At 44.3% G+C, this 23,120-nt stretch overlaps 1 protein-coding gene and 1 long non-coding RNA gene across 4 annotated transcripts in view; one reads left to right on the top strand and one right to left on the bottom strand.

The window, feature by feature from the left end:
* Positions 1–10,770, top strand: part of ANTXR2 (ANTXR cell adhesion molecule 2) — a 120,028-nt gene extending 109,258 nt beyond the window's left edge. For all 3 annotated transcript variants that reach the window (XM_075039652.1, XM_075039644.1, XM_075039661.1), the window contains one exon: positions 8,882–10,770. In XM_075039652.1, coding sequence (XP_074895753.1) covers positions 8,882–8,920 — 39 coding nt within the window. In that variant the 3' untranslated portion in view covers positions 8,921–10,770. The remainder of the gene's footprint in view (positions 1–8,881) is intronic.
* The window catches only part of LOC142036517 (uncharacterized), a 344,042-nt gene that overhangs the window by 35,092 nt on the left and 285,830 nt on the right, over positions 1–23,120 (bottom strand). The window lies entirely within an intron of this gene.

Below are 23,120 nucleotides of genomic sequence, written 5' to 3'. Positions count from 1 at the left end.
GCTGGCACATCCTCCTCAGAGCAGTCTTTTTTTGAGGCAGATGATGCCAGTTTTCATTGTGAAACTACTGTGTGTGAAATTCAGATTATGTGACTTTTGAAAGTTGACCTACAGGACTTGATTGGCTTGGAAAGATTGCTTGGAAAGATCATGAGGTTCATGCACACATGCTAAGGAGGCTCCATTACATAAATACGAGGATAGCAAACATGTTATACGCCTTTTATTTCAAGTTACTGGCAAAAATTGCTGGGCTGAAAAAAATAATCATTCTTAGGGTAAAAAAATATAGCGCCATTCATCTGTAGTTTGTTTCTTTTTATTGTGCTGTTGTTAATTTAGGAGGATTTTGAGCCCATCCACTGTTGTTCTTGGGGTTCAGACCTTACCTCATCTCTGTCAGTGATGTTTCAGCCATCAATTAAGTAATTTTGGGGAGAAAGCCTCCTTGGGCAGCTGTAGAAATGATCCTGATATCTGCATCAGTAGTGATGGGTTCTAGAGCAGTAATGCCAGTTCTAGATGATTCCTCTAAGAGATTCATTGCTGATTTATTCTGTGAAAAACGGTACTTCCAGCAGTGTACAGCACTGCAAGTCATCTTTTCCCAGGTGCTAAATATCAACCACTATAGCTTGGTTCAGGGATGCTGACTGGGACTTCTTCACGTGCAACTTGTGCGGCTGCCTAATGGCACTGCATTAGGATGGCAGTTGGTGAGCAGGCAGCCACTGAAACCTGTTGTGGGTGGTCTTCTGTGAGCAATAACGTGACATATGCAAGGACAGGAAACTCTGACAACTTAAAATGGTTTTGCTTTATATAAAATAAACATGCTGCTAGGAACGCACATCTGCAGAGATGAGGTTTGAGCACTAAGAGCTTGGCAATGGAGGACAGGTTTCTGTTAGCAGAAGTGTAAAGCCAATTCCAAATTCTTAAAATGTTCTGAGCTTCTCGGGTCTCCGAGACGAGGTATTGCCTGATCGTCAGGGACAAAGAGCAGGTGTGAGAAAGATGTCAGTTTAAATCTCTGAACATTGCTTAGAGCTGCACAGGACATGGGTGGGTTAGCAACCCCTCTCCAAAGTAAACATATAAATCAGCTATCTTTAAAAAATATATATATAAACTTAACTTCAGTTGTATGCTCCAGCTTGTCAACGGATATTTATGAGGCGAGCGTAATATTGTAACGGTTATAGCAGTGAAATACATCCTGAGCGGGGGAGCTAGTAAAGAAGCGCATGGATGTTAATGCCAGTAGAATTTTAATGCCCGGGAGATGAGGGCAAGGTGACACTAGCTCTAGTTAATGTTGCTTTTGCTGGCTACAGCGAGGGAAGATCACCGATGGCCCTTTCTGAAGGCTGTAAGACAGCGGGGTTTGGCCCCTGAGCCCGACACAGGCATGTCAGCGCAAGCTGCTGTCTTGTTCCACTCCATGGCACCAGGCTCTGCTGAGGGGAAGCAGTGGGATTTTTCCAGTAAGGAAACAGCCACCTCTGTCCAGCTCTTGTTCCAGGACTTTGAGGAAGGTGCTGCCAGTGCTGGCGTCTCAGCACCTAGTTTGATTCCCTGCTGGTTTTTTTTATTCCTTTAAAAGGCCCTTTTATTGCCACAACTGCACGTGTAGGAGTTCATTATCCCCGGTAAGCTCTGTACTGGGAGTTAATGATTCTGAAGAGGTTTGGAAAGCAGGAAATTGCCTGTTCCCTTGCATTAGCAAAGAAGAAAAGGTTTACACAGTCCTGTTTTTTACTGAAAGGGCTACGGGGCAGAACACGATACTCTCAACTTCTATTCCTTAGAGAGGCAAACTGCAGGCTGGGCCACAGGGAAAACAAGTGTAAGAAGAAACAGAATCAGGTAAACCAGATTCTCATCTGCTGACCCAGACTGCACCAGCAGTCTCAGCAGACTGTCGTGGAGAGCTGTCGCAAGAAGACAGCTTCCTGGGGAACGACAAAGCTGGGCTAACAGGGATGCACCGATCACAGAGATGAAAGATGCTCTGATAATGCTGCGAAGACAGGGCCAACATAAATGACATCGCTAAATACGTGCCTCGGGAGTGACATTATTCTAAAACCCTCTCCTTCCTCACGGCTATGAGGGCACTGATCAATTGGGCTGGAGGGCACAGAGCTCACGTGTGCCATATAAATGACAAATCCCAAAAGGGTATGTTCTCTTTATGGGGACACTGCAGCTGGGGGTAGAAGCACACGATTCTCTGCTTCTGCTGGTGTGTCAGAGACAGACAGTGGACCATCTTGATCCTCCAAGGCCAAAATGAGCCAGTCTTTTACAACATTGTATATTACAGTGGTTCTGGACAAAACAGAGCAGTAAGTGCTCCTCTGGAAAATGCAGTTGTCCTTATCAGTCCTAGGTTGGATGCTGAACAATTCAGCAGCGTACTGGGAACCTTTTCCTATATATACAGTTACTCAGCATGTTAAAGAAATTAATTCATACGCAAGGACAAGGTATGGTTGAGCAACAAAGTACGTGAGAATAGGTGGTACAGAGTAGGCTGGGTGGCTGGATATCATCCCATCCCATCCCCTTGATTTACAGACTGCTTCACTTGCCCATTCTAAATTACTGAAAAATACTATAAGCGAGGCCAAATGTACCAAAGGAAGCAGTAGATGCAGACAGTGGGTTGAAGGTGGTATGTTAAAAGCTACCTCGTAAGACCACTGACTACCCAGCAGCAGCCAGCTGCTTAAATGTTAAGCGAATGATTTGAAGTCATGTTCTGAGTAGAGGATATTCTGTCCCTTGAACTTTATGCGTCACAGTGGTTACAGTTCATAGGTAGCCTGAGCCTGTTGGCTCAGTAACATTTGAAGGAAGGCTGTGATGAAGGATCCACAGCCTCAAATGAGATCACATCTCACCAGGACCTTTGTGACAGCATCCAGAAGTTGACGCTGGATTCAAGGTTTTATACAGAGAACCTGACTTCCTTTAGTTGCATCCTTTTAGGCAATTGCACAACACAATAAAGGAGAGCAAACCAGAAAACTTGAAGCATTTGTTCTCCAACCCATGGTGAAATACTCATTTTGGTAAAGTCCTTTCCATGCAGTGAGGCCCTTAGGTTCAGAAGGTATTGCTTAGTATAGTATTTCATATGTGACTACAAAAAGACTGTCACGCAGGAAAAGCAAGAGGAACAGTTCTATTGCCAAATTTCAGCTTCGGAGGTAGTACTGTGAGGACTGCTGTCGCTGTTTTGGCAAACCCAGTCCACATTTGCGATACCAAGAATGGAGCCTATACAACCATATCTGTGTATTTGTCTCTCCTTTGCATATGCGTTATATAATTTAAAAAATGCTTCTCAAAAAGCTCTAGGCACTCCAGATGGTACTTAATAATAGAAAAAGTTATACTCCGACACGACTCCAGGCAATAAAACTCCCCCCAGCCAAGCAGGCAGCTATGGCGTTGGCACCCAGCTCCCCCACAGCCCATGCCCACCTAAGTACTATGATGTGGGAGAAGGGGAGGGTGAAGAGCTTTCCCAGCCCGCGACCTCAGTAAGAGATTTCTACATTCATCTCAACAAACGCAATGCATAAAACTTTCGTGATGGCCAGTTACGATCCTGCTACTCATTTTAAATCTGCTACTAGACCTTTGTTGCCTTTCATCTATTTCAGTTTGGAAAGATCTAGCAAAATTTATTAGTCATCTCCACGAGAGCGCTGCCTCTCATTCTCACCCCTGCATGCTTTGAAACTCTTTTTGCTGAGCAGTGTGTCTTCTGGCTGTGTTACTTGGGAGGAAAAAAACCCACCTCAATAGACAGTTTTAAATGGCTGACCAGGACATAAAGTTTTATGGCAGAACATGTTTGCAGCTTGTAACCAAAAGAGCAGAAAATCTGTAGTTCAGTTTGAGCAAAATGCAGCAGAGAAGCAAAATCTAATTTACTCTCTAGATCACACAGGAGCTACGTGGTGAATATTTGTACAATGCTTTGAACAGGGAAGGTCAGCTCTGGCCATGCGGGAAGCGGGCTCGGCTCCAGAGGAGCCCGTGCAACCTGCCCTGTTGCCTCCACCGAAGAGCCCAGTGTTACCTTACGGATCGCTGCAACGCGGCACATGTTTGCTCACACATACAAATTAAAGTGCTTTTCAAACCTATCTAGCCAACATCAACAGCTGAGCTCCAGGCTTATATTAGAGTGCAGTCCAAAAGGTATCCTCCTCCACACGCCCGCTGCACTGTTCCAGCAGAGCTGTACAGGCTCGCAGAAAGTCACTCTGGAGGAGGAAACACAGCTGTTTCTGCAGGCACCTCTTAGTGCTTTTTTTTGGGGGGGGGGGGGGCATTGCCATGCGAGGCTCTAATCTGCCGTTCAGCATGAGCATCCACTTCGCTTGAGATTGTGTGCCCTGCAAGGACTTTATCTTGGTTGCCCCGTAGCTTAAATTCAGAAAAAAATTCAGCAATGTAAGAAATGGCTTTGATGTAATGTAAAAGTATTCCTTCTGAGGTAAAAACCCTTGCTGTAGATATTTTTCCTTTTTATCTTGGTTTTTTTTTTGGGGGGGGTGTTGTTTGTTTGTTTGTTTTGGTTTTTTTTTTGTTAACTACCTGCCATATTCTTCTCCTGCAGTACCTGTGATGAATCTTCAAGAGTTAAGGATGTTGGGTTTTTTTCTGTTGAATCTGGTGCATGGAAACAACTCCCATATTCTACACGAAGATCACAGAATGCTTGCATAACTCATTTTTTAATTACTCTAGTCCTAAACCACTAATTTAGTTCATTTTTGTACTGACTACGTGTTGGTATTGTTAAGGTTTATGATCCAGTGATTTACAAGGCATGATACATCTGATTTCAAATTGGTTGTATTGATTGTTTAATTGAGTACGGGGACATGAGTGTCACATTAACTCACCAAATTGGTGGATCATGGCAATGCTGCCAGGATGGTAATTCACTGGCGTTATTAGTTACATAGAACAAGCAGGTTTTAATTGTGAAGGCCAGAAATAGACTGATGAGTCTACTGTTTGGTAAACAGTGCTTCTATTTAAGTAAATAGTCCTTTTTGTAAAGTTCAGATTAATCAGAAGAAAAATTTAATATCCTGTTTCTAAAAGCTGATCTTAATGATGAAATAGATACCACTACATGGGAAGTTTTGAATTCATTTAGAGGAACGGCTTACACAAGTATGCATCTTTTTCTCAAAACCAACTTGCACAAAGACAGTGATGTTGCTTACATCACTTACAACCCGTTTTTCTCGTTGATGAAAACCTACAGTTCGTATTGTTTTGATCTGGAGCGATAAATCCTTAACAACTGAAAATTAGTCTTTTATCTTCTGCCTACTTCAGTGTGCCCATCTCGAATGTGAATCGTTTAAAATCTCACTTAAACTACTCACAGTGTATTTGTTATTATCTCTTATTGTCCGATATTGACAGTGTTTTGATAGCTGGTATTTCTTAGGTGCTTTGAGATACTCCAGTTAATGGTGTTTTGTCTGCCTGTTGGATGGGTTACATGATCAGGGGTGTGGCTGACCAAACAATTGCTTCTTGTTCTCCTTCCTCCCCCATGAGTCCTTGAGTAAGGAGTTTGGGGGCAGAGACCATGGGAGATGAGCGGGGAACCATTATGGTAATTGCTCATTTAAGGATCTCTTCTGTCCCTGCTACGTCCAGAACTACTTGCTCTAGAGAAAAACCCTCTAAGCCAGCATTTAGGGGAAGGAGTTACGTACGCAAAACCAACTGCGGCAAACAGACCAAGAGAAAGGCTTGCTGATATACATGTATCCATTTTTGCTAGGAAATAGCAATATGAAAGGTGCGTATGGTAATTGCACAAGTTAGACTGAAATTGCAGGCATGGTGAGAGCTCAGAGCCCTTTACGTTGGCTTGAAAGCTACTTCTTAATGCATTTCATGTGTAGGTATTGTGAAACCAGGCACCTTGTCACATCCCATTACCTAAACGTAAAAGCTGTTCTCTCCTATGCCAGCGTGCAGTATTTGCTGTTCGGTTAATGACACTACAGTCTTCCTGACCTTCTCATTAATTAGCACTTCCAGTGTATTTTCCAACATCCTGATTTCAGCTCTGTCCTCTGCAAGCATCACATTGTACACAAAAAATGGTTTCTTGTATGGAAAGCTTTGTTTTCATTTGCAATCTCTCATCCTCCAGTTTTCTTAAGTAAGAAAAGGTAATCAAAGTTGCCAGTACTATCTGATCACACATCAAATATAATTGCTAACTTAATGCCTACGGGTAGGTTCAGAGTAGCAGGTAGAAAGATAAAAAAGAAATATCACAAGAGCATCTTCCAAAAACCTTCTAACCCTTACTAGAGGCTGGCAGAGAAGATGTGTTTAGGACAAAACAGAACATCTTTTTCTTCATTCTAGTGAAAGCTATGCCCTGTAACTCCTAAGATACCACCTCTAAGTATTATTTTAAGGCTTCACAATTTCCAAATTCATTTTGGAACAGGTTTATTGTGTTCCCTTTCCTCCTCAGTTCCCCCCTTATGTTGTTCAAAAATCATCTACCATTCATGGTCAGCCTTTAGAAGATGACGGACCCTCCAAATTTGCAGGGCACTTAAGAGAAGGCACCTGGCCAGCAGAGCGGGGCACAGTGCTACAGACCTGCCGCGTCCCCCCTTGCCCCGGAGCGGCCAGGACACAGCAGAGGGAGCAGCTCTAGCCACGGAATGGTTCAGCCTTCACTGCTGGTGCGGCTCACAGGGGATTCGCAGTGACAGTTACGTGCGCGCTACCTGGTAGGATCCCAGCGAAGGCAGAGATGGAAACCCATGCTGTCTGTGGTGAAGAGGTTTCAAGGTGGAAGTTCTCCCTCATTTTCTATACATGGCTCTTCAGCTGGAAATCCTTCCTAGGGCCACAGAACACCACCTTCCCTAGAGCTAAGGGGCTAGTTTGCCCCTTTAATGACATCTATTATATAATTCATTAATGCCATTCTCAAGAGCTAAACCCACACTCAGCCCCTCTTAACGTGCTGCACTTAGCGACTTTATGTAGTCAGACCTTGAATAATTTATTTTGGATTCCAGTGATTATTTCAGACCTCAGGTAAAGCATTGAGCCAGCAAACATCTTCTAATGCAAACTGAATGCAAACAGCGAAATGAGTCATAGTCAAATCATTTGCTCCAAATTCATACAAATTCATGTACTGGTAACTATCTTTAAAGAACAGTGAGAAAGCTACAAACAAAAGCAGAAATTCTGTATCAATAGCCAAACGGTAGTATTAATTACATCAGCTAGGAACTACTGCAATTCCCCTATTACCTGTTTCCTGCTAGCATTTTGCAGAGTCTTGTTTTTCCATTGTAACATTAACTTGGATGTAAACATCCTTACTGTTGGTGTTTATTTAACATTAGCTCTGTGGTCAGAAGTGCTCGAGTTGCACAACATTTCTGGATTTTTGTGCTCCAGAAATACTTTGCTTTTACTACAGAACTCATTTTGATATACTTAATTAAAAAAAACCACCAACAAACAAACCAAGCAAATGGAAAGGTGCATAAAGTTGTCCAGGCCTATTACACTTTGCCTTTAAAGGAGTCTCTTTGCACTCCTGCTTGATCTCTATGCATGTTTTCTGCATTTATAATACAGATGGTAGCAGCTAGAAGTTAATACAGTTACTGTACCCACCTATTCACCAGTTTTATATTTATTATACAGTTGGCACGAATAGAATCATTAGAAGAGCGTCAGGGAAAAAAAAATTCCCTCGATCAAAACGCCTCCCCTTTCGTGCCAGTCAAGGGCAGGTGCCAGCTGAGACTTGCTTGAGTAATGCCAAATAACACTGTGTGCAATCACCCTCCCCGTTAACCGGTAAAACATTTAGATGAAAATAAATAAATGGAATATGAAATTCAGCCCACTCGAATGGAGAGATTTTGTAATTAGTGACGAACCTCACACCAAAACGTGCAGTACCGGCTGGCATTCACTAATCGTACCATACGTGTTTTCATACAAGTACTTATTACTTCCATTTCGTAGCTTGGAGAATTACTTTCTCTGGGTGGAGAAGTCCTGAACAAAGGCTCGATGTAAGCTGGCTTTTTCCAGCACAGAAAGGAAGGGTATCGCTGGTGTGCCCTGAAGAGCTGTTTAAAGAGAGGAGCTGTTCTGTTGAGAGTATACCCTACTTCAACAAATTAATAAAAAGGGGTCATGATTTTTGCTAGTGGATTTGTTTCATTCAGCACACCAAAAGCTGTCAAAATTCATATGGGCCCATTTCTGGGAGAAAGGTATTTACTTGGGTATGACACCAAGAGAAACCACTTTTCCTTTTTGTGCACAGCGATTTTAAAGCACATAAGAACAGAGTTTATAGATGCAGAGCTTGGGTTATTGCTAATAAAATACAGTTTCAAATCAGCAGCAGCTCTGCTAACTAACCGTCACATTCATCTGCAGTGCGTGAGGATTTGGCTTGGGGGAGATCTGTGGGGAGTTTCTGTCTTCAGCGTGATCTTCCTTTACCATGTTTAGATAGGTTTGAGTTTGCTCGCTACACTTACCAAGAATTTGTAAATTATCCTCACAAAAGACCTGACAGTGTTCAAAACGTGTCTTACGTGTCATCGCTGCTTTCCTAACATCATAAATTTGTAAGTCAAATGTAGTGCCTCACTCTGGGTAATTTCCATTAATTCTTAAAAGGTTTTTCATGGGTGTGTTATTTTCACAAGCATCTGAATTTAAATTACAACCTTCTTCTAGCATCTGATAGTCAGCATTCGAAAATCTTGGTTGCATATATTACTCCACCAATAAGAGCTTCTCTCTCTCCCCCCCTCAGGGCCGATGTATCAACTTCACCCGAGTTCAATCTCAGTAGAGGAGGAGAGGATACCAGGAGGAAAGACAGCCACATTGCCACTTTTCAACCAAGCAGAGAGAACCGAGCACTTCCTCGCATTTCTTGGATCATCTTCAAGCCCGAAATCAGAAGCAGGTTTCTGCATTCCCCGCTCCCAGGGGCCAGCATTGCTGTACTGAGCTCCCGTGTTTCACCCCAGTGTGTTGATACTCTCTGATTTGCAACAGTGACAAGAGAAGCATTGACTTGCGTGCCTATGCTTTTATAGAACACAAAAGGGAGAATACAGACACCAAAGATGATAATGTTTTTCTATTTTTGTTACTTTATGTTTTTTTAAGGACTACAAATTCTCAGGACGTTATGTGCTTTTAGCAGAGATGCAAAGTTTCTCAGATGCAGAGATGGCACGTGTTACTTAAACAGGGACTACTAGCCAAAGGCAGAGGATAAAAATTCCCACCAGGCTAAGCAAGCACAAGAGTTGAGTGCCTTACAGCGATGTCAGATCACAAAACCCTTGCGAGTCTCCCATCGCATCGTGCCTTACGGGAACCTTCTGACTGGAAGTCTTGTCATTCTAACACTGAAAAGTGCACACGCATGACAAAATGTAGACAGGATGCCTCAAGGTATTGGTAGCAAGCAAGACTTTGCCCTTTAGTTTTTGAAGACACCTTTCTTTCATTATGCACCCGGGACAGGAAGAAAATTAATAGAGCGTTATTCCACGGGAAGACAGCCTGTAACCAGAGATCTTGAGCGGAGTTTGAGGGACTGATGCTTCAAGACCTTGACACTGTGGCTGGTGGTTTTTTCCCCTTTCCTGCATTCAGAGTTCAGTAGCGCATAAAACATCATCATCATCTATAAACATACCTAGCAGTTGTAGGCTTATGTATTTTTTTTTTTTTTTTTTTTTTAAGATCAAAAAAAGCAGTAGCCACTAAGCTGGTATCTCAGGGTTCCCCCCCCCAAATCTCCAAGGGCTCTTCAGCGTCACAAGCCAGCAACTCTCTTTGCATGAGAATTTCAAAGTTTAATTAATATAATTAAAGGCAACAGCAAGCAGCAGCCTGTGAAGATTTTGCTCATCTTTTTTATGCCTTTTGACATTGAATGACCTATTACTGTATGTGCATTACTCGGTTTTCGAGGGGGCACTGAGCATTGGTTGAGATTCAGCAGTGGAAAAAGACCTCCTTCCATCAGTTTATAAATTAAATTTGTGGGAGCGCCGGCCATCACAAAACATTGACAATGTATGTATTATAATTTTTTAGAAAAACCAGTGTCGTGTCACGTCGACGATGCCAAATTATGTTAGCGTGAGCGGAAACACTGTGGGGGAGGAAGGAGGGAGCAGCTGAAGAAAAAGGCTCAAATGATCCAGTCACTTTCGATACTGTACTTCAGATGCAAAATGGATATTCGAGTCGAAACCTGACAAAGCGCGCCCGCTTTGATGGGAACTGGTATAGACAATGACCAGTGGCTGGGTCAGTGGGATGTCTCTCTGCGAGTAGGGAGGCTTATCAAATGACACTAAAAATAAGTTCAGCAACCATCACGTTGGAGGGGAAAAGGCGAACATTTCACATTTGGTGGGCATGAGCGTGCGCAAGATGGAAAGAGCAATGCGAAGCATCCTGGTCCAATTATCTCCTTTGTGTTCTTCATTGAAATTGCAAGGGACATAAATAATTCTCTTGGTCGATGTCCAAATTTGTGGCACTGCCCAAAGAAGCCTTTACATATATCCACTTGCTTACATCTTTTGCTTGAGTTTATTTATGTCACTGGTAGCCTCATCATCAACAGCCATGTGTGCACATTAGACTATAAATAAAATTATTATCTAAGTTTCAGTGATTATTTCCTTCTTCTTCTCCTCCCCCCTAGCCACCCATCCTCTTCACAACTTACACCTTCATTTTGCCAGTCACACGGTCACCCTCAACACCGGCTTCAAAAGAAAGCCCACCTTCCTGCGGCCCTGCGTGGTGTGCCGAGGCGGCGTGCCACAGCCCAACTCAGGGGCTCCCGACTGTTCCACAGCTATTAAGAACCTGTCAGACACCGGCTCGTACAGTATGTAAGTCATGTACACAGAACAATAAAGTGCCCACAGAGATGGCATGTCGCTCCTGTACCTCGCGAAATCGCAGCTTCGGTACCACTGGCTGTTGGTTGGGGACGTTTTAGCCCAGTTGCGTACAGAAGGCTGATTTATCGACGAAGCCCAGCCATCGACAAGTCTTTGGCTTATTTCAAGCCACTGATTAAATCTCTGTGTACTCACCAGCTTAACTCTAGATGAAGAACCAAAACTAGGTAGGTTTGCTAGGACACACATGAGGTTCTGTACCACTCCTCGAGATACTGAGGCGGTACAGGCAGAAACACTGATCTCATCAGACACCAAGTTAAAATAAACTCGGCTCTGTTGTACTTATTTTTCCTCCATTTTTAATGTAAACACGACACTTCTTTTGAGATATCGCTGGAATTGTCAGCTTGCGTTTTGAGCAGCGTGTTGCATAACAGGAAAACATGCAGATGAAGAGGATTTTTTCCCTCACATGTATCTGCCGTCTCTCAAAGAATATTTGTAACAAACAGAGCCACAGAAATAGAAATCCACTAATAATCTTTTGTCCTCTCTAGCCGTCTATCCATATTCATTAAAAACTGTGGAACGTGCAATTTTTCACAGAGTGGCTGATAACCAAGCAAAAACGTATTTCAGGTATCTACATTGATTTTTCCTTTGTAATTGGCATGATATTACAGTGCCTTACACTTCTCATTTAGCTGAAGATAATATCCTAAGAGTTTCATTATTATACAGTGTGGAGTATCTGTCACAAATAATTTGGGGGGCAAGAGGCATAGGGTAATACTACTTTAAAATCCACTGATTCAAAATGACACAAAGTAAGACTTCCTTGGCACGAGAGCTCAAAATGCTTGAGAAAACCACAGTCGTGAGGGTTAATAGAGTACGTCCCTTGCACAGTTTCAAACCTTGGCTATCTGGTTACAGAAAGGACCATGTCCTAATAACATTGTTGGTATCTATTTTAGCCTGCCTAAGGAAAGTAACGGTCTCCTGAAAAATTAAATGAGCGTAAGAGTGATCCAGAAAACATTCTACTTAGAAGCATGCATAAACCCCACAGTCTGAAGTAATTCTTTAACAAGATGCCTGGTCCCCAGTATCTTATTTCCATGTCAGAAAGATCCGCCAAATGCAGATGACATGGCAACTACAGGCATTGGGCGGTGTGACCCTTCACGTGTTAAACCTGTTTAAGAAACCTCTGATCTCTCAAAAAATGACGGGAGAAAGAACGTCTGATCGGACAAGTTTCCCTTCTCAGGAAGGCACAGCGTTTTCCAGGAATGCATGCTCCAGGTTTTTGGTCAGTACGAAGCGAGTGGTTACCGCCACGGCCCTGGTGAACGGAGCCTGAGACAGCCGTCCCCAGGCAAGCCTCAGAGGTGTAGCCTCGTGTCCCCGTGTGCTGCACTGCAGTTTGGATGCTGCAGTCAGTACTTGGGACACCGGTTTGGTCTCTAGAGACTTTCCCCTGAAAAGCAGAACACGCTTGGGGTTTTTATGTTGTAAGCATGAAGATTAACACAGAGCAAAGAAAAGAATAAAACCTACAAAATCTGGCGGCGTGGCAACTTACTAATGCCCTGACGGGTGACAATAAGAACCATTTTTCTCTCGAGTGGTGTGTTACTTCACTTACCTGCGGATTGCACAGATACTGAGCATTCATTTGCGTTCACTGTAATCGAACTACAAGTTCTGCCTCAATACCAGCTCGGTAGACGGTACACACCTTGCTCGCAAAGACAATGCGCTGACAACATACTGTGGACGTACAACATGAGGCAAAGTAATTACGGGGAAGCAAGTATCAATTCCAGGGGACAAGAAATCTAAATAGATTCTCACCCAGATGCCACCAGCTACACTGAAACCTGTTTCAGATGCAGCAGAACTGAGAAAAAAACCCAACCTGAAGCGTTAGGAAAAGGGAAAGCTGGTTTCACGGCCTTTATGCTCAATTCCCTGGTAATGCTAGATGTCTGCAAACGCTGTTTGCAGGCGAGCTATTTAAACAAAACTGGGTCTGCATGAGACATAAACATCAATCTATAATAATCTCTCAATTTTTAAGAGATTTATTGATGCTCCTTTTACTTGATCATGCTGAAAAACAGAATGCATACCTCACCATGTATGAGAGTATCACCAGCAAGAAAAGCACATTGGTGAAAATGTGTTTTTTTTCTAAAGAGCAATGTACAAAACACAGAAATACCACCAGCCAGTCCTTGAGGAGCTCCTGTTACGACCAAGACAAAGTAGGATTTATAGGAACAGGTAACAGTATTGCGGACAATAGAATATCCTAAATACAGCAAGGCTGGTTTTATTTTATAAATTTTGTTAGTAGCAGAAATTAATTGGCTGAAGTTAATATGAAATAAAATGAAAATTAATTTTTCAGTGTTCCCTTTCAGTTGTTTTTTAATTTAACAAGAACTGCAGCTTTCATCAAGCATTAATCTGCTGGCCTTAAACCAAAGGAGGTGGGTCAGGCTGATCTGTCTAAGGTGAAAGGTAAGGGAATTTTCTCGAGTGCCACGATGCAGGTTCATGCCGAGTCACGAGCACTGCATGAAAGCCTGGGCTGGCTGGTATAAATACATGCCGGTGTTTTTCCTGCAGGAAATTACCATGCCACGCCTCTCCTCTTTTAATCGTCCTTAATGCGACATCACAACTCTGCAGTTTACATACTGATGTTCACTTAACATCATCATATTAAAATGTACTAACACGCCTGCATTGTGGGTGCAATCCTAAGTCCCGTGTGTGTTGGTGTGCTTTTTTTTTCCAAGGCGAAAGATCACTATTTTTTAACCGTCTCAGTAAATGGTACCTCATGCAAGTCATGTTTACATCCCTTCCCCGTGATTTTGATAAGACTCTGAATACACAGTTATCCAGCCTCTTCAAAATTTGTGGTGACATAAGACTGCACTGTTCAATGTTTTCACTTTTAAGCATGTCCTTACAATTCAAATCATGTTGATGTACCCAAGGAAAAAAAAAAAAGGTGAAAGCCGCAAGTACGGTAGGTTTTACCTTTTGCTTTTCCTCCCTGCATGTGGGAAGGACTAGGGAATTTTGTGTTCTGCCATTTTAGACAGACCATCCCTTTCCAGCTGGGGGAGAATTGTCTCTTTTATTTGTCACAATTTAGGCTGCAGGGAAGGGTGAAGAAACTGAGTGCTATCAATTAGTTTTTTTCCAGGTGGCAAAAGTACACATTTTATCCTGTGGTTATTGACTGCTACCTTGTGACTGAAATAACACTGGTCTGCTGCAGAACAGTTTTCTTTTTTCTAGCTCATTGGGAAGCAGCGAAGGTGCCATCACCATCTGTCTGTAGATTTTAGCTCACTGGAAGTTCTCGCTCGCAAGAGGAGCTTCTGAGGAGAATTTTGGAAACTAAAATCTGCAGTGTTGGGAGGCAGGGCCTGACTCTGACCGCTCCCGCTTGTGCCCCTCGCGCGCTGCTGAGCATTTCCCAGCTCTTAAGAAATTGTAAGGTGCGCCGGGGATGTTCTGCGCTAAGCACACGCCTCCGTCTCTGTAGCTAATCCAAATGTACTAATTTCGCAGAAGCACTACTGACTTCTTTCTCCATCCTACGGCTGCCGTGGCTTGGGAAGCACCTGGCGGCTCAGAGGATCTCCCAAGAGATAATGTGAGGAGTCAGGAGAAGGAAGGCGACATAACAATAACCTGACCTAGAAAGACAGTAGCTGTCTTCGAATGTGAGCGCACAAGTTGGGGTGCATCTTGTTAGAGCCACCTTCTCTGTGCATACATACTGTCAGGCAGAAGAAGTGACAGATTTTTCACAGGAGCTCAGATCTGCGTTTCCCCACACGCAGAGCTCCACTCGCCCGGACTGAGTGCAGGCCGGAACGCGGACAGCCAGCAACAGGCTCCGCAGACCCTGTCCTCCACAGCAGCCTGCAGTGGGCACAGAGGTTTCCTTTTTCAAGAGCAGGTTTGCTCAGTGGTGGGTGACACAGAAAGGTTAAACGTTGCTTCCATGTCAAAAATTTCAGCCTGGCTCTATCAGCAGAATGGGCATAAATAACGAGGTCATCTGCTGTCAAAGCCAAGCTCAAGTCTTACGAGAGAGAAATGTTCCCTTTCAGACTGCTTAAGGGGGTGGGGAGGTTTTGCCATTGTCCTCAGCAAAGAGAAAAGGATCCAGCCCAAGGAGCTGAATTTGAAAACGATACCATTAAAATGGCAAGCCTCAAATGTCAAAAGGAGGCAGACAAACTATACCAAGGAAAAATGAAAGCAGGTAGAAACGTACTGATCAGGAACTTAGATCACAGTAAGCAAGCGAAGTAAATGATAATTTGCTAATGAGCATCTTCTAAATACCTCTTGTGCTGTTACAAAATTACTTAATGTCAAAATTGCTAGTAAGAGCCTTATTAGACCTGGCATGTACTATTTTATTTCACAAATCTGTTTTCCATTGGCTCAATTAAAATTGTTATATATTTTTGGGTCTTGTGTAGGTGCCATCTGTTTAACAGTACAAGTGGGTCCTGTGATGCACTTGTAAATTTTCTGCTGCAATAATTTTTTTTAATATAATGAGGGACTCTGGATACAAGAAACTGCCTATACTCAATGATTTTTATGTTTTTTGGCAGTAAACTTACAACGACTCTTACCGTGTTACAAGGATGGCTCTGCATCCTATGGAAAAGCAAACAGCTGATCTACATGTTTGCACCAAAGTCACATTATTTAATTCACACTTATTTTTTTCATTTGCTTCTTCTGCCTTATTTTGTAAATGAGCTTATTTTCCCGAACTGGAATCCATAGGATTCTCTCAGCTGGTTTCCTGTGGCTGTAGCTGCTGCCTTCCGCAGAGCTACTTGGACCACATGTTGAAGTCAAGTCTTTACCCAAGCAACAGTGACGTACAAGTGTTGTAGGAATGGGCCTGTCTGCCTTGCGGATCAGGTCTCTCATGCCTGTTTTAGCACAAATTTGCCTGTTATTCAAGTCCCATGTAAGGGACAAAGAAAACGTATCTGACAACAAAGAGCCACGACAGTCACCTCCAAGCCCTGGGAGCTACGCAGTTCCTCACCTTGCCAATATCTCTGCAGGAACTGACTTGATGGGGTGCTGTCGTGGGGGACGGGGACCCCAGGGGAGACTTCCCATACAGACAAACTGCTGCTTCCTGCTGAGCAAAGTTACAGAGAAAAAAGGAAGGTTCCCCAACGTCAGACTTGCTGGCAAGTTGCTGATCTGGCTTTTGAAGCCAGTGTGCCAGCACCAAGCTGAAGCAGGAAAAGCAGCTGGGCCCAGGACCTCTGTTACCAACATGCTGTGGAGAACTTGGCCCCAGGTGTCCCAGGGAAGGAGGACATTAGATAAAGCACAAACACACAATTAAGTTTGCAGGCTGGGACGGCACAAAGGGCCGCTGCAGACCAGCTTGGGCCCGAGGGGATGCCTAAACTCCTCGGCCAGAAGTTCCCTGTGCCCGGAGCTGCACAAGCTCGAGCACGCCTACCACACGTGGCTCACCCCCAAAGCCGGCGCACCTGGCACGTGCTGCCACCAGCACTGTGCGGAAGCTGATTAAAACAAACTACACGAACATCTCATGAATGTGATTGGGAACAAATGCACCTTTTTGAGGCAAAAATCCCATCTGCACAGAAACAGTCTGATGTGCTCTACAGCAGAGCGAAACCCAGGAACAAATCTCCAGGGAAACAGAACTAAAACTTTCTTTTATACTTTGGGGTTTTTCTATTATGATTTTTAGCTCTTGCTATTCCATCACAGGCACTGAAATGCTGTTCCTAAATCACAATGAATTATAACAAAGGCCCAAGCCCAGCCTATTAGTTGGTTTTCCTTTAAAAAATGTAGTCTCAAATTATTCTGCTAAATTCTCCAATATGTTGTAGGAGAAAAGTATTTGCAATGGCAACAATACTGCAGCTTATTTTGAAGTTCTCGGTTTTGCTCCACAGTCAAGAGAGGGATGCCAGATTTAAGCACGCAATTTATATATGCAGAACTGCTTTTTTCTGTACGGTGGATCAAGCAGTACACAAAAAAGCGTTCAGCTACCTGCAGTGCTGCTTAGGATGCTCAGTAGGACAGTCCCCTCAGTGGACATCAAAGATCAGAAAAAGAACTGGCTCATTACAAACTCTGTTCAGACAGAATGTAGCACCTTGGCCACCTTCGATGACACTCATTTCTTCTCTTACGTTCTCTGCATACTCACTTGCTTGAGTGTGGCAAACAAAGTTCGTTTATCCCCAGCTGACGGCTAGCTGAGGACTTGCTGAGGGCACCAACGCTCACAGCCTCTCGGTGCTCCTAGAGCAGAGCATTCTGTGGTAACTCAAAGGAAAGATGAAAACTTTTTCCTAACATCATGCTGCTTCTAAGATATCGTTAAGGAAATGGCTGTACCTTAAGAACACTTCTTGCCTATCTCTAGATTTTATTTACAAGACTAGAATCAGCTGTGGAGAGATTCCTCCTTGACCAAATCACTTACTTTAGCATTTACTCAGGACCTGAGAAGCCAAGTACCACATTGGCCCTGGCCATCTGCCTGAGCACCAGTGATGTCCCTTACTCCCCTGGATAACCTAGTGATAGCACGGGGAAACCTGCCTGCTCTGACTACAGTGCTAGAGCAAAGCATTTTATTTACCAGGCAGCTGAATGCTAAAGCAAAGAACCTGGACCACTATGGCATGCCGACACAACAGCATTTAATGCAGCAACCCAAGGCGCCTTTACTCCTTCCAAAAACCTCTCCATGCTATCCGTGTACTCAGCAATTCCTTGGTACTCCAGACAGCTGCTCAGCGCATTGTCAACACCCGGAATGTATTGTGTCTATTGACAGAACTGCAAAATGCTGATTAAATTATGTGCTTTAGCCAACCTGTGTAGGGAAAATTAATTGAACTGCAAAACTGATGGGTTCAGTGTTACCTTGTTGGAATGGGGAGGCTGGGCTATGTAATGCTTGATCTCCTTTTATTTGATTAGGCAAATTAGGAAACAACAGTGTGAAATGCATTATTGTACTAATATGATGTCCAAAATGTGAATCTCATTAGAGGTCTGGCCGTGATGCTTTTTATTTGGATCCTCTGTAAACTGAAGAAGAGTAAGTAGGCCAGAAATATATATTTTTCAAATTACAGTGGGATTGCCCAGTAATGAACATCATATTCTGTACAGGCTTTAGTCACTGGAACATCTCCTCATAAAAAACATCTCTAAGCTTCTGAAGAAATTTAGTGCAAAATGTACTAGAAATGGAGGAGACGCAGTAGGTAGACGAGGTCAGAGCCAGAGAGCGTTATCTATTAACGCAAGTTCGCTTAGAGCCGAAAGCTGCCTCGGAGAAAAGAAGGTTTATGGGGTGAGACCCCTGAGGGAGTGAGGACACTGTAGCTCCCTAAAGGGATGGCTAAACAGTCAAAAAATGTGTTTTGCAAAACTTACCTTGGCAAAAGCGCATGTTATGGTTATTTGGGGAGAAGGAAGGTAGAAAAAAGCAAGGATGATGGACTACTTCTGGGATGAGCTCAAGGGACAGCCAGCTGCCATGCTGCAAGACCAAGGGAAACCTGGGTTGGCTCTGGAGAGCGCTTTGCTGCAGCAAAGCCTGTGCCGGTACTCTCGGGACTTGCCATAGTACCCCCTCGTGACATCGGTCTCTTCTAAGAAAGCTTTGAATTCAAGGTCAGTCCATAATACTAGGGGAGAACAAACATATGGTATAAAAGTAAAACAACACTACATTTCATCTGTAAAAGGGTTTGATGAGAAGAGCCAGTTCAGTTATAAGTTGGTAAAGGGTCACTTCACAATATAGCCCTTTCAAATTGCAGTTCAAACTCAGAATTAATTATCCTTTCACTGTCTTGGGTTTTCTTTTCTTCTTTGCTTCACATTAACTGCAGCTGAAATTATTTTAAAGCAATGATCTTGAACGTCATGTCCTTCAGCTGGCCCTGAAAATCCATTTTCTATGGAAAGCCTCCTTTCTTTTCCAAGATTTCTGTGAGTCTATAAAGCTCATCAAGGCTCTGGTTCTCTAGGGGTGTCAGATGCTCGAATAATACCCAGGTGTCTGCCTGCTGGACCAGCTCCAAGGTACTTTATTAGCATGAATAGGCCAATTTGAAAGCACTTTAACTCCTTCAGCTTTCAGGGATCCAGCACGCGTGTCCTGCAGCAGCAGCAGCAGGACACGTGCATGTGCACAGCTACAGTACAGATTCTGAGTCATCAAGTTGTGAGATAAAAACAGAACATCAAGGGCAACAGGCACAGGCTGAGACATGCCAGTCTGACAAAAGAGAAATTTTTTTTCATGCAATTTTACCTATAAAAAAGTATCTTTAAGGCCAGAACTACTCAGAAGCTCCCACACTCTTTTGGAAATGCCACTTTTTCCCCTTCCTGTGTTAACTTGAGGCACAGCAGAGAAACAGGGTGGCTCTCCCATGTGAAGCCACCACAGCTGCATTTCAGGGAGCTATTTACACACTTCAGCTGCTCTCAGCTCACAGTTAGATGTGCAGTTTACTTAGGGCTGTCAAAGGAAGGAGAGGCTCTCAGGGCCACATTTCTGGCTCCCACCGCTGTACCAGTGGAATTACAAGGCTGCATGCTCCGGCACAGCTATAGGGTTCATAAGTCTATGCGTGGCGGGCTGCCATGATACCGTGCTGCACAACGGCACACCACAAGGTAAGTCACTTCCTTAGCACACGAGGGGCATGTTGACTCCCTCTTTGACCTTCCTATTTTGCACAGGTTTCCAAGGGAAGGGAGAAAACATCCCATTTTAAACGTATTACATAGGGGATGGTCCCAAGCCAAACCAAGCTCTACAGAGAGACAGCGAAAGCAGATTTCCGAGTTGAGTTCAGGCTGGAAAACTTGCCTCTCTCCCTGCACCTAAGGGAATGCTATTCTTCTGCTTCCTCTCATGAAAAGCTTTTTGACTTTTGCCTCATGCCAGAGTTTCCCATGGCACTGCATGAGGCTCAGGCATGCACAGCGGGCTTGTAGGTACTGGCATAAGCTGCAGGGAGATAACCCTCTGACCCTCTCTGGCCCCTGAGCCTCCAGAGCTGCCTTCATTCTGTTCTTGAAACTCCCACAACACCTAGGCTAGAAGGACAGTACGAGCAAAGCTAAAGACAGAGCTCAAGAGATAACAGGCTGCACCTTCCCCCTTTCCGCCAGCCCAACTCACTAATCGTACACGCCCGGCCCATGCTATGTCCTAGCCAAAGCAAGCTGAAGGACGGGTCGGACAGGCGGTGGCTCCTGGGAGTCACACAGCGCAGAGATTTCTCTTTCCCTTCTCCACCCCAACAATCTGTTAGTGGGTGTTGATGAAAAACTGCTTCAGACAGGATTTTCAGAAGCTTTTCACCAAAGCTTAACGCTGCAGCTTGGAAATAAACGGGACTTTATCACTGACATCAGCCCACAGCCAAACCAGTGCCAAGAGCTCTTGAAAATCACTCCCCATGAGCTCAACAGTTTTCAGGAGTGGAAACGATCCCGTTGCAGAGGGACCGGCTGAAATTTGGTGCAGGGGGCCTGTTTCTTACAAGGGTCACCGCAGGCCCCGGCCAAGGGGCTTGCCAAAGGAGCGGCTGCGAGGGACGGGGGAACACAGCCCGCCGAGGCGTCATGGGAACAATCCGACTTTCAGCTGAAGCGATGCAGCCCCGACGGCCAGCAGGCTGGGAGGGGTTTCATAAGTGACTCACAAATCTCTGCTGCCTTAGGGCTGATTTTGCCAAGGAGAAAAGTCATTGGCGCTGACCATCGCTGCAATGCGTTAGGCCGGTGAGGAACACCACGCTTCCCTGTGATTTGGGCATACTCTGAGTGTTGGCATAACCCGTGGTCTTCTGATGAAATACACAGGAGAATGCAGCGCCAAACAGAAGAAACTGAGACAAGGCCTAGCTGCAGGTTGCTGTGGTTGTGCAACACATGGCTGACACGAGAGCTGGCTAAGACTGGTATCTCAGTATCATTAAATACTGACTATTCCTGTTTGCATTCTCCAGAGATTAAGAACAACAACTTATAAGGAAAATAACAGCATAATGAAATGCTGAATTCTGGGGCCCTGTAGTGATCTGCAGGTACCTAAACTGACCCTAGAGACATACTTTTCCTCAAATAAGCCCCATGTACACACAGCCTCCCTGTTAAACAGGCCTCCTGATTTTTTCATTTCAAAATCAACTTGCTGGAGATTCAACCCAGGGGCTTAATTGCTCCTGGGGCCTGAAGGAACAAGGGCACATGCTCAATTAGTATGAATGATGATAGCCCAAGTTCAACTCCTTTGCCGGTGAATTTTGTTCTCCTTCTGTTTTAGTCAGGGCTGCGTTCCCAAATGTCTCTGCCTACAGCCCGTTTCTTATGAAGCTAGGGGAGAGGCACTTCGTCACTGTGCCCAGCTGCCTGTCCAGCTCATGCCTGTCAGAGCGCCTTTCACAGCACCCCACTGCTGGCTGCTCAGTAACATGGCAGGGACGTCCCTCAAGTTACAGGCCTCCCATTTGCTTCCCGTTCTGCCAAGCAAGTCGGCATAACCCTCCTACATCCATAATCCTCTTACAGCGGGAGAGCATAATTTCTCCTGCAGGGTGTGACCTGCCATATGTTAACCCAAAAACCCAAGAAAGAGGCTCTCGTCTCTAACACAGGAGCAGTCAGCTTGCACCCAGGACCCCGCGCAGTTAAAAGTGAAGGTAAGACCAGGGAGATGCCCCAGTTGCAGGAGTGAGCAGAGAAACCCCTTGTTAACTGTGCCTCTGCAGACCTGCTGCATTACAGAGGTTCTTCACGCATAAACTGCAGCTGCTGCTGCTTTCCCTTATTCTAAAATTTCCACGTGCAATGACTCCGCCACCTGGGCATTTACTGCTGGCTGACACATAGCCCCGTGTGCCGGCTCCAGCATGCTGAGGTGCCGCATCCCACCACAACAGGGGAACACAGGTCTCCAACAAGGTCCGCGTGGAAGGCTGCACAGCAGGTGCTGCCCAGGAATACTATCAGCAGGATGAATGAAACCACATGGGACTATTTTTACTAGCTCCGTTGATGTGCACAATAGAGACAACAGTAAATAACACTTTTCCCCACCTTTCTCCTCAATATCCGTTTTTGTTCTCTATCATCTAATTTCTCATTATCATGAGTTGGCCTCACTGATGAAAACTTTGCCTCGAGCGTGGGATAATTTTCCCTAAAACTGTGTGTGATAATGCCAACACTTCTGGGGTCTCTTAAACTCAATCTCCTCCAATAAATGCCCAAGGGAACGGTTGAGTTACCACAATTTCCTCAGGAATAAACAGGGAGGACTGACCACAGTACCTCATGCACCACTGCATGGCAACTCAAGTAAACGTTGAACTCTTGTGATGATTGGTTTCCTTACCTCAAAAAAGACAACAGTTTCATCGTTTCTAGAGCTTTAATTGGTGAAAAACTGTCTTGCTAATTTTGCTATCAGCAATAGCAAGTCTTGAGTATTAATGGTTAAAAATGACTGAAGGATGCAAAGATCCGTGGTGTATGAAACCTGTTAATAGCAGTGAAAAGTAAATGCACGCGCAATGGACAAAGTTAAATACCTGCAAAATACAGGTTAGATATCAAGAAAGCCTTCTAGGAGATCCGGGGGGCACAGATCACGCCTTTTGTTCACTCTTTGGGTTGTGCTGCTTCACCCCACCAGGTATTCACTGCTTTGCACCGCCACTGAAACGTCTCAGGGAAGAAATACCGTCTTATAATCATAGCTGGGAAGATCACACGCTGAAGTCCCACCCACATAAAGAAAGGAGAGATGCATGAACAACCACAGAACACAGCTCTGCTGCATACCTGCTGTTCCAGGCCTGCCCCCGGCTCAGATACAAACTGCTTTAGAAAATACTGGCAAAACCATCTACGTGATGCTGTTTCCTTCCTCATACCAATGGCAGCAAGAGGGGAAGGAACACGTTGACTGTTTTTCAGGCACAAAGTTGTCCCCCTCTC

The sequence above is a fragment of the Buteo buteo genome, chromosome 1 (assembly GCF_964188355.1).
Source record: "Buteo buteo chromosome 1, bButBut1.hap1.1, whole genome shotgun sequence".
Classification (NCBI taxonomy): Eukaryota; Metazoa; Chordata; class Aves; order Accipitriformes; family Accipitridae; genus Buteo; species Buteo buteo.
Note: the sequence above shows the minus strand (reverse complement) of the source record. Positions and strands in the feature narration are given on the sequence as shown.